The sequence below is a fragment of the Girardinichthys multiradiatus genome, chromosome 18 (assembly GCF_021462225.1).
Source record: "Girardinichthys multiradiatus isolate DD_20200921_A chromosome 18, DD_fGirMul_XY1, whole genome shotgun sequence".
Classification (NCBI taxonomy): Eukaryota; Metazoa; Chordata; class Actinopteri; order Cyprinodontiformes; family Goodeidae; genus Girardinichthys; species Girardinichthys multiradiatus.
Window position 1 is genome coordinate 27,443,344 of NC_061810.1, and position 19,511 is coordinate 27,462,854.

Below are 19,511 nucleotides of genomic sequence, written 5' to 3' on the forward strand. Positions count from 1 at the left end.
CTGCTACACCATTATAGTACCGCTGTCACTAGTGAACTTTTTAAAGGGTAGGTCTTAAAAAAAACACACTTGCTGTTTTGAACATTTATTAAAAGGTTACAAAAAACATCTGCCATCAATCTAAACAATCAGCTCAATAAAAGACCATCTTACCTTTCACTGAGGTAGAACATAAATCAATAATAAAGTTATTTTTTTATACTCTATTTAGTATTTTCCTGAACAGTTTCTCTAAACGAGAAATGTGTCTCTTTATTGGGTCAGGTTCATGCGCAGGTCTATGGTCCTCTTTACTGGAAGTTGTATTTTGTCTGATTTTACTAAATTCTCAGATAACCACTGTGGACACATTTAATGAATAAATATATAGGAATCTTGTCTATATTTGAAATTGTTTTCATTCAACCAAGAATTTTGTTTCTTAAAGAAAAACAGGCAGGCCTCTCTCAAAAGATAATAAAAATTTGTATTATCAGTATCAATTTTGAAAAAAAAAAGTCATCTGTTTTTATCTACATTTTGTAAATAAATTAAATATATTTCACTCCCAAAATAATAATATTATTTCCTTTATTTTTAAGTGAGGTGTAATAAATACATCATGTATCCACAGGTTTTCTATTGTGTTCATCTGAGACACAGGCTTTTGCTTGTCACTAAACTGAGTATCTGTTAATGCAGCCAAATCAGTCCTATTTTACAGCTTTAAGCTACAAACCTGCAAACAAATCTTAGCAGTGTTATAAAACTATGGGATGTTCAATTAACTAGATTATTTTCAATATAGGCTGCCACAGATCCGCATAGAACTAAAGTTTGGTCCATTATGCTGGAAAAGAGCAAAATAGACTATCAATATCACATCTCATTTCCTGTAAATGTGAGTGTATTTACAGGAACACTGATAAGAAGATCTTTGGAAAACAGCAACAAGGACAGCAAAAAAGCAACATTTCAGAGAGCAGATCATTTGCAAAGGCCAGACTAATATATATATTTTTTCATTTAATTGCAGTGATACAAAACAAACTACTGCCCATTTGGTGACTTTCAACTTGATTATTTTTATGTAATTAAAAGAAAGAGAATTTGAATGACAACATTACTTAACAAAGGACAACTAGCAAGAGATAAAATACAATTTTTCTAATTTCATAAGAGAATTACAAAACAGGGATTGAGTGTATTTCTTGGAAACAAACATAGCGCTCATGCCACCAAAAGCATTATTTGTCCACAGGACAATCTTTCAGAACCATTTGGAAATGTCAACATGCATTTCACTCCAGTCTGGCTTTGGGCTTTTCTGGGTCCTGTGGTGTACACAGTGATACAGAGGGAGCAATACTTCTGTCTTTCTACAAATAGGCTGAATGATCTATAAAGCAGTTTGAAGAAAACATTTTTGCTCAAATAAGACCTCAACATTTCTAAAGGGATTCAGCAATTGTAACAAAGTACCAAAGCCTTCTTTTAAAGATCTTTTATATAAAAGCAACAATTTAGCTTTTTTCACCACCATGCTGGCTAGAATAACAACAAATGTTTGATACTTTAAAAACAGCTTACTATTGAGGATGACAAAATAATGTGTGCTGCCAAACATTCGATTTTATTAAAAATCAAAAGAAACTGGAAACTAGATGACTCAATTAACATAGTTTCTGTAAAAAGTAAAGAGCTTGTCGAAATATTTAAAATTTGAAAACTATGAATCAATTTCCTCCCACTTGAAATTGATTTGTTTTTTTTTGTTTGTTTTTTGTTTTCTTTGGTTTATCACATAAAATCCCAATAAAATTCATGAATTTTGGGGGGGTTGTCATTTGACATAATGTGAAAGGTTCAAGCTTTCAGGCCACAGTATCTATTTGACAGTAATTCAAAGTTACCTTCAGTGTAAAATGACCCAGCGTTCTATCACGTCTGTGTTCCATGAACATGCTGCAGTGTAATCTCACACATTTAGGTTCTCAATAAACTATGCACAATCCACTGCACTGAGAGGCTAATCTTACAAGTAGCCAGTGGAGATCCAGAAATCAGCATGTTTTTAGCAGACAAAGGGAAGAGAAAAGATGGAAAAAGTGAATGAGACATGAATGCATTCGACAAGTGCTCACCTCTTCCATCTTTTCTCAAAGAAATTTTATTATCCACTGATGAACTACTCACACGCTTTGTCAGTTACCTAGACCTAATAGAATAAGGGAGTGTTTACGTATGCATAGGAGGGACTAAAATAGGTTTGTCCCTGATTTATGTGTGTGTATTGCATACTCTTAAGCACACTGCATACAAATGAGTCCTAATAATACTCAACAGTAAAATTTATTCTTAGTCTCACTGTAAAACATTGCATCACCAAGAGCAACAGAAAGAGTGAGAGCAGCAGAAATGAGAGCCACGGACAAACCGGCACCATGGCCTGAAAATCTGTTCCTTGGCAGACTTAAGCAGTCACAGTTCCCAGTTGGCAAAAAGGCACTGGAGAGAAACAAACTTGATTTCGAAATCAATGTCCCTTCAAATCGCAACAGCTTGTCGCTCTAGTTAAACAGATGTAGGGCTCAAACTGCAAGGTGTATTTGTTGCTTAGGTGTTTATGCCTGTGTGTGGTTTTAGAACCAATGTAGTGCACAAAAACTAATGGGGCATAGAAAAACTAAGAGAAAAAAATTAATAAAGTCATTGATGCTTAAGATTGAATAGGTAGAAAAGCCATGTAGGGGAAACAATAATGAGCACAGAAGGTTTTGAAAAAAGCAAGGCTCTACTCACAGGTTACAGCTGTCAGGAAGGTTTGTCTTATGTTGTCTGTCCCGTCTTAAGAATCAAAGATTTTCGCTGTTGACAGCACTGCTTTGGAAATCAGTCAGTAGTAAGTAACGTTTAAGAAAGATATGATGAGAATGTAAAACAAAACAGCTTTTTGCTTAAAAAACAGAAGCCAGTTGATGCTATGTTGCAGATAAACTAAAAGTCTCCTTACAAGTCATCAGTTAAGATTTGCAATTTCGAGGGAGTTCCCTTAGGGAGCAGTTTACACATTACAAAGCCAACTTCAAAAATCTTCTTAGGCAATAATATTTACCATGACCAATGATAGGTTACAAAAACCCATTGCACTTTGCATCTAAACCTGATCCCAAATGAAAAAATAAGTGCTGTTGATCAGTATCTTCTGGCTTCCTACATGCATGGATTTTTAAGAAGCTATTCCAGTGTTTTCAAGTGGTATTATATGAAGTACTTATGTGTAGTCTTATCTACAGTAGAGGAATCAATGAGGATTTATTTGGATGACAAATAAACAGATTCTCAAAATGGGACAATGAGTGGAGCAAATATCTCTACATCTAAAACAAACAAACAAACAAACCAAAAACAACCAGGAGTCATCTTCAGAGCAATCAAAATAAACCAATATAAAAATTAATTTTCTCAGTAGTGGTGTGTGACATGGCCAAGATATTTAAAGAAACATGTGAAACATGTGTGATAGCGATATTTACAGCAATAGCCGAAGCAAAAAAAGCAAAAACAAAAACATGTTTTTTAGTTTGTACACAGTTTTTCCTTACTGACCCCTCATTCCTTCAAGACTGAAATCCTATATTTCCTGTCACTCAGATTATTTCAGTGATAGCTGTAGTAATTTGTTTATCTTTAGACTGCAAGGTCAGGTGTCTCTATCTCCTCAATTGGCTTCATTGTCTTATTTGCTTTACATGGTGAAAAAAGTTTGGATTTGTCTCTACCTTTAGAGATAACACATTTCTTGCAAGTTTCAAAGGGAGAAACAGATTACTGACTCTAAATAATAGAAGACACAATGCAACAAAATGTTGCAAACATTGAACAAGACACCTAAAGATCCACTTGAATAGATTTGAAGACAGTCCGATTGCTCGGAAGGTAAATATATACAAAAGACTAAAGAACTATGTACAGGGGCCAAGGCTTTGCAAATAAGACTGCATTGTGAAGCCAGTTTTGTTAAAAATGCACAATAAGTTGAGAACATTGGGCTGCATATACATGTTCAAAGTCAAAAGTAAGACAAAATGTTTCATTTAAACTGAAATATTTTAGTCTAGTGTATGGAGCCCAGGAAAGATCAAAATTATTGCATATTTGAAAAAAAACTGGTAGAAGTGAAACTAAAGTTCCTTTTAGTTTGACTAAAGATTTTTTTCAGTACTTTTTTTACAACACATTTTTATGTTTTGAAAATGTTTTTGATTTCTTTCACTCAGGTTTTTTATGTTTAGATTCAAATCTGTTTTTCTATGTTCAAAGTTTTTTTTCAGTTTCAGATTTGTTTTTCACTTTGAGATGTTCTTTTACACTTTCCAGTTGATTTTGAGTTGGCAATTGACATGCAAAGCCTAGCAGGAAAGGATTAAGATGTTTATTTTTTAACCTAAATTTCAGCAACACTTTAGATGTTGAAATTTCCTACGCCCACAAAGTATCCACAGCTGCATTTCTCTTCTATATGGCTGCTCCTCCAGATGGACGACAGGTAAGCTTCTGCTTTTTATCAAGATACTGGTCGGTGGCATACTTTATGTAAACTTACAGTAGTGATTAAGGTGAGACACATGGGGGAAGGTGTTTGATATATGAACAATGTGGTCATGCTTTTAATGAGTATCCTAAGATGGATTTATTGTAAATAAAATATTACTAAGTACCAGCTAAGCAACACTCACTTTAGTTAAAACTAACTGTTACATCCAATCATGAATGGAGATATTTCTGAGGTCAAGTAGGTAGGACTTTTTAAAAATTTCCCCAGTAATAATTTTTTCCATGAACATCAGAATCAGAATCCGCTTTATTGCCAAGTTCGTACATAGGACGAACAAGGAATTTGACTACGGTACACTTTGCTCTCTGGGTTTCTTTTTTGTTTTTTGTGTTATAAGATATATTCTGCATATATCCTTATGTCCATAAATGCATATATACAATATACACATATACAAAGGTGGATTTGCAACTTCAGAATGAGGTTGTTCTGTACTCTATTAAATGTTCAACAGAGAAACAGCCTGGGGGAAGAAACTGTCTCTGTGGCGGCTGGTTTTAGTAAACAGTGCTCTGTAACGACGGCCTGAGGGTAGTACTTTAAACAGTTTATGTGCAGGGTGTGTGGGGTCTGCAGATATTTTTCCAGCTCTTTTCCTGACCCTTGACCTGTATAAGTCCTGGATGGAGGGAAGGTTAGCCCTGATTATTCGTTGCAGTCTGGACCTGTCCTGTTTTGTGGATGAGCCAAACCACACTGAGATGGATGAAGACAGGACAGATTGAATGATGGCAGTGTAGAAGATGACCAGTAGCTCCTGTGGAAGGTTGAACTTCTTGAGTTGCCTCAGGAAGTACAGTCTCTGCTGGGCCTTCTTCCGAACAGTGTCTATGTGTGAGGACCATCTCAGGTCCTCAGAGATGGTAGTTCGTAGGAACCTGAAGTGGTCCACAGCCGACACGGTGTTGTTGAGGATGGTGAGGAGGGTGTATGGGGGTGGTGTTCTCCAAAAGTCCACCACCATTTCTACCATTTCCATTACCAACTTTAAAATAGGTGAAAGTCCAAGTTAGATTAGTATGATTACAGTGATAATCTGTCATATTTCATAAGAGCTGTCAGGATTAAACACAGATCAGAACCCCCATCAAAGGAAAACTAAATAATTTTTGAAAATACCATGTCCTTAAATAACAAAAGAAGTAAGATTTGAGAATTGTTATGATTATCTCAACTTTTTCTAAAATACTCGACAACCAGTAAGAACAAACTGATATAAATGATTATGTTCATTGGTATGAAAGGGTTAGTTTACAAAATGGGGATACAAACTGGCAGAGGAGCAAACTGACCCAGAGCGAAAGCGCTGTTGAAAGGCGGGGTTGTCTGGCTTTTCACTCTGTACACCTCAGACTTCCAGTACAAGACAGACTCCTGTCATTTGTGAGACAAATCTTTCTCTTTAGAATGGCTCACAGCTGCTCAATTAGACATGGAGTTTTGGAGTGTATATAGAGCGTAAGTAGAAAATTTAAACGACTAGGTGTTTATCATCAAATTGTCTAAACACAGCAAATACAGTTTAGGTACATTTTTAGTACATCAAGTTTACCTTGTCAACTGCATAAACGTGCACATCATTAAGATAAATGCAAATACTGGGTCCAAATACAGGACTCTTAAACTGGTTTATTTGTGTAGCATGTGATGAGTTGTTTTGTATGTTTTTGTCTATTTGTGTATTTGTGCAATGTGATTTAATCCCTATTGCGAAGAAGCAGTCAATTTCTCTTTCAGTCTCACTGCCAATCTCAACCTCTCTCTGTTGCTCTCTCCCTTTCTCGCATCTGCTGAAAGGCCCTAAGGCTTTTTGTGCTCTTCTCTTAATGAGGTATAAGCCAGAGCTCCCTTTAATACCACAATTATAGACATTTCTATGGGTTTTTGGGGTTGTTTTCTTTGTGTAGAAAAGCCATAGACATAAAGGACACCCTGCTCTTACAGTGCTCTTACTCCGGCACTTTTCCATAGCATGCACATCAAAATTACACCCACTGATGTCAGATGGCTTACAAGGCCGCCTGCTCATACCAGAGCATTGAATGACTACATCACTGCTCCTTTTTTGTAGGCAACAGTTCTAACATTCAGACATTTATTATGCATTTTATTCATTATTACTGATCATTTCCAAAAACATTTTACTTATTCTCACAAAGGCTTTTCCTGTGAGGTAATTTATTTCTTTTTAGTTTCTGCAGGCCGAATAAAATAACTGATAAAGCTTTTATCAATGCAACATAATAGAACATAATATTATCAATGCAGCATAATCAACCTTTCATTTGGTGTATTACAGGTAAATTATTGTTGTAAGAGGGAAAAAACGGCGCATTTAACAATGTGTTAAACTAAGATTGAAAAAACGTTTTGCAGATTCTTGCATGAAAGATGGAAATAATTATAATTGCTGCAGCAGTAATTTTGCCTATGAAATTAATATTATTTTAAAGATAGATTTTGGTACTACCTCAGCAATGTTTCCAGGAAATATTAGTTCCAATGCACCATTGATAATGCCTTGTCAAAGATTTAAAGGCAAAAGTTTAATTTATAGATTGTTACCCATAAAAGGCTTCAGACTGTTGACTAATTAATGCAATTAATCAGTACAGAGCTAATATGGGCTGGCAACCAGTACAGTGTATCCTCACTAATCAGGAAATGGAGTCCACCTGATGTAAATAATTCTAAGTATAAACACAACTGTTAGTTGAAATCTCAGAGTAGCATTATTAAGACCAAGGAACACAGCAGACACGTCAGGCATAACGTTGTTGTTCCACTATGAAACTAGAAAGTTTTCATTATTGGAGATTTTAGCATACTTGTGGATGACTGTAACACAGCAACTGACTTTTTATCTATTACTCAGTCTTTTCATTTCATTCAATGTGCCTCTGGTCCCATTAACACAACAGGTCACACTTTGGATCTTGTTTTTTATTCTGTTGGCTTAAATATCACTAATTTATGTTTTATCGACATTCATGTGAGTGATCAGTGCTATATTTTAATCTTAGCTTTCAATGTCAGCTTATTGTAAAATCCTGAAAAAATGTATCATTCAGGATGTTGCTCCGAAGTTCTGTGATTTGTTTTATCCGTCTTTGCTGAGTGAGGGCCCTAATGTTGCAACACGGTGCTTTAATAATCATTGCTAAAATATTCTTACCTCTAAAAACTGCCTTTGTACCATCTAACACATCTTTCCCATAGATTAATAAATCAATTTGTAAATTGCGTCTGTATTAAGGTAGAACACCTTAGAAAATACACTAAACTCAAGGTTTACTGCCTCCACCTCAGGAAAGTTTGGATCTCTTTAAAACTGTCCTGAATGGAATATTTCTCAAATCTGATTTCTTTAAATAAAAAATATTTCAAGGTCCTGTTTGAAACAATAAACTCTCTTGTGATCCTGTGATCCCTACATTACCTGTGTTTTTTTAAAGCTGACAGTAATAACTTACTTAATTTATTTGTAAAGAATGTCAATGTGTCATTGCTTTGTTTCTGGCTCTCCACATTCTTGGGCTTTAAATGCGTTTGATACAGTGACTCTATAACATTTCATCTTTGGTTGATAAAATGAAAATATCTGCTGACATGCTCCCTGTGGAGTTGTTTAAAAAGGGTTTTTCTGCTATTTGTCCTTGTCTTCTAAACACTCCTATCTTTCTGGCTGAGCATTGAGTGGTTTGCAAACCAGATCATATCTGACTCCAAGAGCCTGCCATGTGGGGTACCACAGGCTCAGTCTTGGGACCCATTCTCTTTCTTTTGTTTATTTTCCCTCCAAATAATCAGGCAGTTTTCTGAAGTGTGTTATTACTTCTATGCCGATGATATGTAGCTCTACTGTTCTTTTAAGCTAACTAAATATTTAAAGTATAATCAAACTTTCAATCAGTGACAACTACTTGCAGGTGAACTCTGATGAGATTGAAACCCTTATTTCTGCCCCTGAGAACATAATAGCTGAAATCAAGCAACAGCTTGGCGCATTGGCCTCCTCTGTCAAATCAAACATCAAAAACCTAGGTATTATATTTTACTCTGCCATGTCATTGGAGTGCATTTTTTCTGTTTTTTTGTTTTAGTTAAGAAATATTTCCAAGCTTCAAACTCTGGTGTCAAAAGTTAAATTAGAGATGATTATTCATGCTTTTATTTCCTCTTGTCTTGGCTATTGTAACAGCCTTTTTATGTTTTGAATAAAAAAGATCTTGACCATCTGCAGTCAGTTCAGAAAGCTGCTGCTAAGCTTTTAACCAAATACGAAAGAGATAGCACATTACTCCAGTTTTAATTTCTTTACATTAGCTTCGGGTATATTTTAGAATTCATGTTAAGAAATTTCGTCCTTACCTTTAGGCCGTTAATGGTTCCACAAACAGATTTTAAGACCAGAAGAGATAAATCATTTCGAGCTATTGCCTCCACCTTTGACTAATTTATTCATAATGGCTTTTACCTAGTTTTATGCGTGTTGTTTTATATTTTCTTTTATATTTTGATATTCTATATTTTTATGCTTGTATTTATTGTAAAGCACTTTCTGACCTACAGGAAATGGGGTAGAGAGAAAGGGGAAGACATGCAGCAATGGTCAACAGCCCAGGATTTGAACCCATGACGGCTGCAGCGAGGACTTCCTCTGTACCTGGGTTGTGTGCTTTACCCCAGCGCTACCGCAGCTATCCCATATTTTGAACTTCTCACGTTGCACCATTGAATCCATTGTCTGATAATGGAAAGAGTATGGCATAGCAACAAACCTAGCAGGACATGATCATCTACCTACATTTACAGCCAGGACAAGGAAAGCATTAATCAGAGAAGCTAATCAGAGCAGCTGCATAAATCCATAGCACTGGAGGGAGAATTAGTTGTGTACTATTCAATTCTGCAACAATAGGCATGAGAAGTCGTATTTGCAGTTTGCCACAAACCCATTTAATGGACATAGCAAACATGTGGGAAAAACTGCTCAGCTCGGATGAGATCAAAACCTAAACTTTTGGCCTGCGAAAAATTCGTTATATTTTCTAAAGACATTGCACATCAACCTGAACACACCGTTCCCATCGTAAAACATGGTGGCAGCATCATGCTGTGGGGATGGTTATCCTTAGCAAGGAAAGGTGAATTGGTTAGAGTTGATGGGATGATGGATGGAGTTAAACATATGGTAACCCTGAATACCCCAACTGACTGCAACAGTCCTAAGACTGGAGCAGAGGTTCAACTTCCAACAGGACAACAACCATAAGCATACAACCAGAGCTATGATGGAGTGGATCAAATCAAAGATTATTCATTAGAAGCTTAGTCAAAGCCCAAAACTGAATCTAAATGAGTCTGTAGGAAGATCAGAAAATAGCACTTCCCATTTAATCTTACAGACTAAGGTATTTTGAAAAGAAAATGTGTAAAGATGTCAGTCTCTAGATGTGTCAAGCTGAAAGAAACTAAATCTAAAACACTTGCACGTATCACGGCAGTGAAATGTGGCTCAACAATATATTGACTCAGAGGAGCAGAGTGCAAATGCATGACATTTGTAGAAAAGAAAACTTTAAAAAACATGTATTTTTCGGTAAACTTTGTAACGTTATACTATTTTGTGTCGGTCTATCACAGAAAATCATAATAAAATACAATATAGTTTGTGACTGTAACATGCCAACAGGTGAAATGGTTCCAGAGCTATATAAACTTGTGCAAGGAACTGTATGCTGTGATATTACACACCATATGATATATTCTGTTACAAAATATTAGTTAACTAAACTGACCCCTTTATTAAACTACATAAAATGAAGGAAAACTATGCAAGCAGTAAGTAAAGTCGACAATGCTTGGATTTTTCTTTGGTATTCTATGTAGACATTCTCTTAAATTATACCATGCAAGTCATCCATCATGGAAGGCTGCATGGAAAACAATCACAGATGCAGCGTGCTAGTGTGGAAGTGCACAGCTGGGGAGAGAAATGGTTTCTACCTTCAGGGTGGTAGAGGATAATAGCGGTAAACATCAGAAACAGCAAACAGTGTTTAAAAGGAGCGTTCAGACTTTGTCCCAAACTTAACTGACTCTAATATTATTCCAAAGCTGTGTGTAAATCAGTTATGTGAAAGTTTGTGAAAGAAACATTTTAGATTCAAATTCTTAAGAGTCTGAAGCATGCTTTTATTTTAGCTCAAGTTTATTTTGCTCCAATTTGTAGTGAAATGCTGTACCAACCAAAAAGCACAATGTTATTCATACAAAGACTATAAGCTAAAGGAAACCTGCTTTCTTTTTCTTAAAGATATGTTTTCAGTACTAGCAGCCTTTATTTTGTATTTTTCCTTTGACAGTAGACATACAGGAAAGAGGGGTAGGGAGAGACATTTGGCAAATGTCGGCAGGTCCGGGACTTGAACCCGGGACAGCCGCTTCAAGGACTATAGCCTCTGCACATTTGTGCTTTCGCCCCTACACCATCAGCGCCACACCCAACATGCTTTCTTTTAATATGTGCTTCAGAGTTCAGGTCAAGTTTTTAAAATAAACTCATCTTGTCTTATTATTGGCAAACATTTGGCAACAAAAGCACTAACGTTTTTAGACAAAAAACTTAAATGCAAATCTATGCTCTTAATCAAAAACATTCTATCATTTCCTGACCAATGTTGCTGGGCAGCTGGACCCTCTCGTCATGCAAACTACAAAAATGCATTTGATGGAAATAGCTGCTAAGCAAAAATAATATTTTATAAAACATTCATTGTCATACCTGCTTGTGTTTTGAGTTCTTCAGCTTGTGTTTTTGTTAAATTACCTGGTCGAGTCTCCCTGCACCCCAAGCCCACACCTGTTCTGTGTTTACTCCTGATTGTCTTGCTACGTTTGTCATTGGTTCCCCCTGCTGTTCAGTTTTGTATTTAAACCAGTTTGTTTCTGTTGTTCCCCGCTGGTCCCTTATGTTATGTGTATGTGCGATCTTGTGTGTTGGCTACCCTGTCTGTGTCCTCCCATGGATAATAAAGACTCAGCTTACCTGAAAACCTCGAGCTTCAGGAGTTCTTCCCAGCATTTTGGTCCATCAAACAACCAAATTATGACAGAAAGAACCAGCCAACGGGACTAAGCAGGAGGAATGGTGAGGGAATACAAAAGGGGTGAGTTTCTGATCAAATTGTTTTCCCACTTTGCTACCTCTCCCAGCTCCCCTTGGAGGAGGCTGGAGATAGCTGGCAGTCTCCAGGACTGGCTCGAGGCGAGGAAGCATTTTTTTCCAGATCAGCACATCATTGAGGCCGAGCAACAAAGGGCCCTGGGAGAAACCGTCGCTTCAATGAGGAGGCCTCCTGCCCCCTCCTCCGCTCGCCTCTCCACTGAAGCTGGAGCTGGCTTTCCAGCTCATGGTTTAGTTCCTGATCAGCCATCGCCGCTGCTTCAGACTCCTAATCCTGTTCCTGGTCCTGTTCCGGATGGGTTCTTGGATGAACTGCCTCCACACCCCGATCCTGTTCCTGGTTCTGTTCTGGAGGGGTCCCGAGCTGAGCCGCCCTCATACTCTGCTCCTGTCCGTGAGGGGCTCGTGGACGAACTGCCTCCATCCTTGGTTCCTGTTCCGGAGGAGTTCGTAGAGGACGTGTCTCCACTTCCTGTTCCTGTCCATGAGGGGTGCGAGGATGCACCCTCTCCGCCTCCTGTGTCTCGGCGGCTGTCAGATCATCGGCTCCTACGTTGCTGGCCTGCTGATCGCCTGCCCCAATGTCGCCAGCCTGCTGATCGCCAGATCTGCCCGGGACGGCCTCCGGGCCGGCCACCTGAACTCTGGGTCTACCGGGGACGGCCTCCGATATTTGTTTTGTTTTGTGGGCACCTGGGATCCACCCTTAAAGGGAGGGTCTATGTCATACTTGCTTGTTTTGAGTTCTTGAGCTTGTGTTTTTGTTAATTTACCTGGTCTAATCTTTTGTTTTCTGTCTCCCTGCACCCCAAGCCCACACCTGTTCTGTGTTTTCCCCTGATTGTCTGGTCACGTTTGTCATTGGTTCTCCCTGCTGTTCAGTTTTGTATTTAAGCCTGTTTGTTTCCGTTGTTCCCCACTGGTTCCTTATGTTATGTGTATGTGCAATCTTGTGGGTTGGCTACCCTGTCTGTGCCCGCCATGGATAATAAAGACTCATCTTACCTGAAAACCTCAAGCTTCAGGAGTTCTTCCCTGCATTTTGGTCCATCAAAAAACCAAATTATGACATTCATAGAGAAATTAGGCCTGAGGACACACAAATGATTAACTAAAGGGCATGGTTTGGTAAATGATATGCAACACAAGCATAAAAAATAAAACAATTTTCATTTCCATTTGGACCACATCGCAATGCATAAATCAGTCTTATCATCTACCACCAGAATTGGAACATAACTTAGGTAATGCAGGTGAGGTGATAAGATGAATACTGGTTAATATTGTTTTTTTGAAAACCTTTGCTGTTTACATCCATGCTGCCTAAGCACACAACCATAGTATAAACAGAAATAAAATCAGTTCCAAATCTAGTCTGTAAAAGGGCAGCCATATCAGAACAGGGTTGAGTAACACTTGGAAAATGCAAGAATGTGAAAATAACTGAAATATAAGGTGAGCAAAACAAAAACATGAATAAGTTTTATGGACAAAAAATATACAACATCCAATTTTAGAGGAAAACAAAAGACAATCCTTAAGAGTTGGAAATTACTTTTCATCTGATAAGCATTTTGTACCTTGTCTCCATGTTGCCTTTTAAGCCTTCTACTTAAGCCGTTGTTACAGCAGAAAGAACAGCACTCAGATAAAGCAAACCAGCAGGGTTTCTTGTTTCCCGTAATCTGCAGTGTAACCTCCCAATTTGTCTGTAAAAACTGCGTAGAGTTGTGTTTGATACCTTTTGAAGTGTAGCCAGGGACTGGACTGATGAAGGGAAACATAGTTTTCACATCTTTAGTAGGGCATTTATAACTTCATTACCTTTTTGTCTTCTCAAGTTTAAGTCATAAGAGCAAAGCATGAGCAAATATTAGGTTTTGTTGCATATTTAAAAAAAAGATAGAATGTTATTCATCAGTCCTTTGTTTTTTTATACATTACATTTCAGACATTACATTGCTTTATAGGTGTAAATAAATTGTTTCCAGTTCCATTTGGTTATCAATATTAACCATCAAAATTTGCCTTTGTGCATACAGTACATCTGCATACGTTTATATTGACTAAATAATTAGCGTGAGATTGTCAGCACATATATTGTTTATCATCAAATGCTGTTCACTTCCAGTCATATTCAGTAAATTAGAATATGTGTTGCGATGTTGCTTATTTTTAATCCATCCATCCATCCATCCATCCATCGTCTTCCGCTTATCCGGGGTTGGGTCGCGGGGGCAGCAGCCTAAGCAGAGAGACACAGACTTCCCTCTCCCCAGCCACTTGGGCCAGCTCATCTGGGGGAATCCCAAGGCGTTCCCAGGCCAGCCGAGAAACATAGTCCCACCAGCGTGTCCTGGATCTCACCTCTGGGCCTCCTCTCAGTGGGACGTGCCCGGAACACCTCAAAAGCGAGGCGTCCAGGAGGCATCCTAACCAGATGCCCAAGCCACCTCAACTGGCTCCTCTCGACGTGGAAAAGCAGTGGCTCTACTATGAGTCCTTCCCGGATGGGTGAGCTTCTCACCCTATCTCTAAGGGAGACATCCTGCAGAGGAAACTCATTTTTGTAGCTTGTATCCGTGATCTCGTTCTTTCGGTCATGACCCAAACTCATGACCATAGATGAGGGTAGGAACGTGGATCAACCGGTAAATCAAGAGCTTTTTGACTCAGCTCTCTCTTCACCACGACAGACTGGTACAGCGCCCCCATCACTGCTGACGCAGCACCAATCCGTCTATCGATCTCCCACTCCATTCTTCCTTCATTCGTGAACAAGACCCCAAGATACTTGAACTCCTCCACAGGACCTCCAGGCACTCTAACCTTTTCCAGCTCAAGACCATGGCCTCGGACTTGGAGGCACTGATTCTCATCCCGGCTGCTTCACTGGAGCTGCAAACTGCTCCAGTGAGAGCTGTAGATCACGAGCTGATGAAGCCAATAGGACCACATCATCCGCAAAAAGCAGAGACGCAATCCTACAGCCACCAAAACGGATCCCCTCAACACCTTGGCTGCACCTAGAAATTCTGTCCGTAAAAGTTATGAACAGAATCGGTGACAAAGGGCAATCTTGGCAGAGTCCAACCCTCACCGGAAAAAGTCCCACTTACTGCCAGCAATGCGGACCAAGCTCTTGGTCCACGTTGCCGGACCTAACAGCCCGTATCAAAGGGCCTGGTACCCCAGACTCCCGGAGAACCCCCCACAAGATTCCCAGAAGGACACGGTCAAATGCCTTCTCCAAGTCCACAAAGCACATGTAGACTAGTTGGGTGAACTCCCATGAACCCTCCAGGACCCTGCTGAGGGTGTAGAGCTGGTCCAGTGTTCCATGGCCAGGATGAAAACCACACTGCTCTTCCTGAATCCGAGGTTCGACTATCCGACTGACCCTCCTCTCCAGAATTCCCAAATAGATCTTACCAGGGAGGCTTAAGATTGTGACTCCCCTATAGTTGGAACACACTCTACGGCCCGCCATTTTGAATAGAGGGACCACCACCCCGGTCTGCCAATCCAGTGGAACTGCCCCCGATGTCTGCGCAATGCTGCAGAGTCACGTTAACCAACACAACCCTACAACATCCAGAGCTTTAAGGTACTCCAGGCGAATCTCATCCACCCCACGGCCTTACCCGGGATTGAGGATTGCCGCCACGACAGGCACCAACAACCTTGCGACCACAACTCAGGTAAGCTGCCTTGGCAATGGAGGTGCAGAACATGGCCCACTTGGACTCCCCCACCTCCCCCGGAACGTGTTGAAGCTCTCTCGGAGGTAGGAGTTGAAGCTCCACCTCACGGGAGATGCCACCAGGCATTCCCAGCAGACCCTCAAGATTCGTTTGGGTCTGCCAGGTCTGACCGGCATCCTCCCCCACCATCGGAGCCAACTCACCACCAGGTGGTGGTCAGTGAAAAGCTCCGCTCCTCTCTTCACCCGAGTGTCCAAGACATGCGGTCGCAGATCAGATGACATGACAACAAAGTCGATCATCGCACTGCGGCCTAGGGTGTCCTGGTGCAAAGAGCACAAATGGACACCCTTATGCTTGAAGATGGTGTTAGTTATGGTCAATCCATGATGAGCACAGAAGTCCAATAACAAAACACCACTCAGGTTCAGAATGGGAGGGCCATTTCTCCCAGACACACCCCTCAGGGTCTCACTGTCATTGCCAACGTGAGTGTTGAAGTCCCCCGGCAGAACAAGGGAGTCCCCCGGAGGGGCACTCTTCAACACTCCAAGAACTCCAAAAAGGGTGGGTAGTCTGGACTGCTGTTTGGTGCACAAGCACAAACAACAGTCAGAACCCGTCCCCCACCCATAGGCGAAGGGAGGCTATCCTCTCGTTCACCGGGGTGAACCCCCACATACTCATTCATACACCTAAGGGCAATTTAGAGAGACCAATTAACCTAACAGGCATGTCTTTGGACTGTGGGAGGAAGCCAGAGTACCTGGTGAGAATCCACACATGCACGGGGAGAACATGCAACTCCATGCAGAAAGACCCCCAGATGGGAATTGAACCCAGGACCTTCTTGCTGCAAGGCAACAGTGCTACCAACTGCGCCACCATGCAGCCCTGTAGGCAGAAAAATTTAAATTACCTAAATACTCAGAGTAGGTTTTTATTAATATACTAATTTATTGAATATGACTGTTGATGCCAATAGATATTACAGTACATGTCTAGACCTTCAAGGAATACCCCCCTCAAGCTAGAAAGATATTAAAAAGGGCTTTTGAATTGTCTCTCTTTTGAAACTTACAATAGGACTGGCGAAAAACGGGAGATCCTATTAATCTTAACAGCCACCTAAAGGGAGATGGCTAAACACTTTTCTAAAAGCAAACTCATAGTTTAGGTTTCAAGGTTCAAGATTTAGGTTCCAAAACTGTTATGTCTAAATGCTAGTTTTTCTCAGAGAGCGGCTAGTGACTATTGTTATTTCAAGTGGATGTGGGATGAAGGTGGCTCAGATGGTAGGGGCTTCGAACTGTAACCAGTGAGTTGCTGGTTTGAGTAGCCTACCACTGTCAGTGTGTGCATGAATGGGTGGATGACTGACTGTAGTGTAAAATGCTTTGTAGTGCTCATTTTAAGAAAAAATAAACACCTCCAAGTTTGACCAAACTTGGTTGAGCACACAAAGACAAAATACAGATATTCTTGACAAAAGATTTTGTCAGCTGTGTGTCAAGCTACTGAAAAAGACTGAGGTTTGTGGTGAAACATGGACAACTTAGTCAACTCCAAAGACACTGTACCAACTCAGAAATTACTTCATATTACTGTAATGTATTTGGGTTGTTTTTCTGTCAGTATAACAGATAGATGATTATGTAATAATAACAAAGATAAATACCTAAAGCTACAGGACTGTTGACATCTGAGCGACAGACGAGAATCCAAATTAACAGTGAATCTTTTGCAGAAATGATGTGTATGCACATTGTGGTATTCACATTGTGGTATGCACAAAAGATGTTTGACCCTATGTGCATAACTCTTGTCAAATAATCTCCAATTTGATCAAACAATAAAATTAATAAAAACATCAATGTCCACAAGGGATGGATCATGGCACAGGCTCTTGCAATATGAAAGCCCAACCATATATGACCTAAAGGTTCCATCTGTCTTGTGAAGCTATATGGTGCTGTCAGTGTGACTTTATCTAGTGAAGTAAGTCTGTGTTACTATTATAAGCCCATGATATGAAGGTGAGATCTTTTAGCTTGACACTTTGTTGCATTTTACAGGCAAGGCAGGTTTATTTATATAGAACCATTCATTCACAAGGAAATCCAAAGTGCTTTGGAGAATTTTTAAAGGAAAGACAACAACAATAACTTTCACATTGATTTTGGGTTCAGGTGATCACGTAATCAGAGCCTCATTAAGAGAGATTTATACAACTCTGGAATAGAGGAATAGATATAAATGGAGGAATGTGTATTTCAGAAATAAAAATGGCTGGGGTCTCTTAATTGTTTTCCCACGTTGAATGCTTTAAACTCTTCATTTGAAGTACAAAGTACTGAAATATATTAGTATATATCAGGTATACACCAGGTTCCCCTGATATATACTGAAATATACTGTTTCAGCTATTTCATTATTTTTTTAAGGAATCTGGACTGCATTTCGCTATTACTGTGAAAATACTGGACCTAACATATTGGAACTAAGTAGACCTGAAATAGATGGTTCTATACTAAATATATATTTTTTAACACACAGTTTGAGATTCATTAAACCTTTATTCTAATTGTGAAAATGCGAAAAGGGAAAGTTTTCAATGCTTCTATGGCATTAGGACCAACTGACCATATATTCTTTAAAACACATGTTGTGATTCATGAAATCTTAACAATATGTGAACAAAGAAAAACAAACAATCTGGTTTTCCAATATTGTGTATCGTCCAGTCTCTTGTGCTGAATGTGTCAATACACTCATACAGGTCCTTCTCAAAAAATTAGCATATTGTGATAAAGTTAATTATTTTCTATAATGTAATGAGGAAAATTTAACATTCATATATTTTAGATTCATTGCACACTAACTGAAATATTTCAGGTCTTTTATTGTCTTAATACGGATGATTTTGGCATACAGCTCATGAAAACCCAAAATTCCTATCTCACATAATTAGCATATTTCATCCGACCAACAAAAGAAAAGTGTTTTTAATACAATAAACGTCAACCTTCAAATAATCATGTACAGTTATGCACTCAATACTTGGTCGGGAATCCTTTGGCAGAAATGACTGCTTCAATGCGGCGTGGCATGGAGGCAATCAGCCTGTGGCACTGCTGAGGTCTTATGGAGGCCCAGGATGCTTCGATAGCGGCCTTTAGCTCATCCAGAGTGTTGGGTCTTGAGTCTCTCAACGTTCTCTTCACAATATCCCACAGATTCTCTATGGGGTTCAGGTCAGGAGAGTTGGCAGGCCAATTGAGCACAGTGATACCATGGTCAGTAAACCATTTACCAGTGGTTTTGGCACTGTGAGCAGGTGCCAGGTCGTGCTGAAAAATGAAATCTTAATCTCCATAAAGCTTTTCAGCAGATGGAAGCATGAAGTGCTCCAAAATCTCCTGATAGCTAGCTGCATTGACCCTGCCCTTGATAAAACACAGTGGACCAACACCAGCAGCTGACACGGCACCCCAGACCATCACTGACTGTGGGTACTTGACACTGGACTTCTGGCATTTTGGCATTTCCTTCTCCCCAGTCTTCCTCCAGACTCTGGCACCTTGATTTCCGAATGACATGCAGAATTTGCTTTCATCCGAAAAAAGTACTTTGGACCACTGAGCAACAGTCCAGTGCTGCTTCTCTGTAGCCCAGGTCAGGCGCTTCTGCCGCTGTTTCTGGTTCAAAAGTGGCTTGACCTGGGGAATGCGGCACCTGTAGCCCATTTCCTGCACACGCCTGTGCACGGTGGCTCTGGATGTTTCTACTCCAGACTCAGTCCACTGCTTCCGCAGGTCCCCCAAGGTCTGGAATCGGCCCTTCTCCACAATCTTCCTCAGGGTCCGGTCACCTCTTCTCGTTGTGCAGCGTTTTCTGCCACACTTTTTCCTTCCCACAGACTTCCCACTGAGGTGCCTTGATACAGCACTCTGGGAACAGCCTATTTGTTCAGAAATTTCTTTCTGTATCTTACCCTCTTGCTTGAGGGTGTCAATAGTGG

The 19,511-nt window shown here is 39.7% G+C and overlaps 2 protein-coding genes across 2 annotated transcripts in view; one reads left to right on the plus strand and one right to left on the minus strand.

Annotated features, from left to right (window-relative positions):
- The window catches only part of grik4 (glutamate receptor, ionotropic, kainate 4), a 585,146-nt gene that overhangs the window by 339,213 nt on the left and 226,422 nt on the right, over positions 1–19,511 (minus strand). The gene's annotated exons all lie outside the window — the stretch shown is intronic.
- On the plus strand, positions 4,367–12,634 carry LOC124884175 (arp2/3 complex-activating protein rickA-like). Its single transcript, XM_047391908.1, has 2 exons — positions 4,367–4,528; positions 11,816–12,634. The coding sequence occupies exons 1-2, from the start codon at positions 4,449–4,451 to the stop codon at positions 12,552–12,554; spliced, it is 819 nt and encodes a 272-aa protein (XP_047247864.1). The 5' UTR covers positions 4,367–4,448; the 3' UTR covers positions 12,555–12,634.

What these genes read in the sequence shown, in the direction of transcription:
- LOC124884175 (XM_047391908.1), top strand. Translation starts at nt 4,449, where the DNA reads ATGTTGAAATTTCCTACGCCCACAAAGTATCCACAGCTGCATTTCTCT. An exon ending in CTCCTCCAGATGGACGACAG is followed by an intron (nt 4,529 to 11,815) that starts GTAAGCTTCTGC and finishes TACCTCTCCCAG; the next exon opens with CTCCCCTTGGAGGAGGCTGG.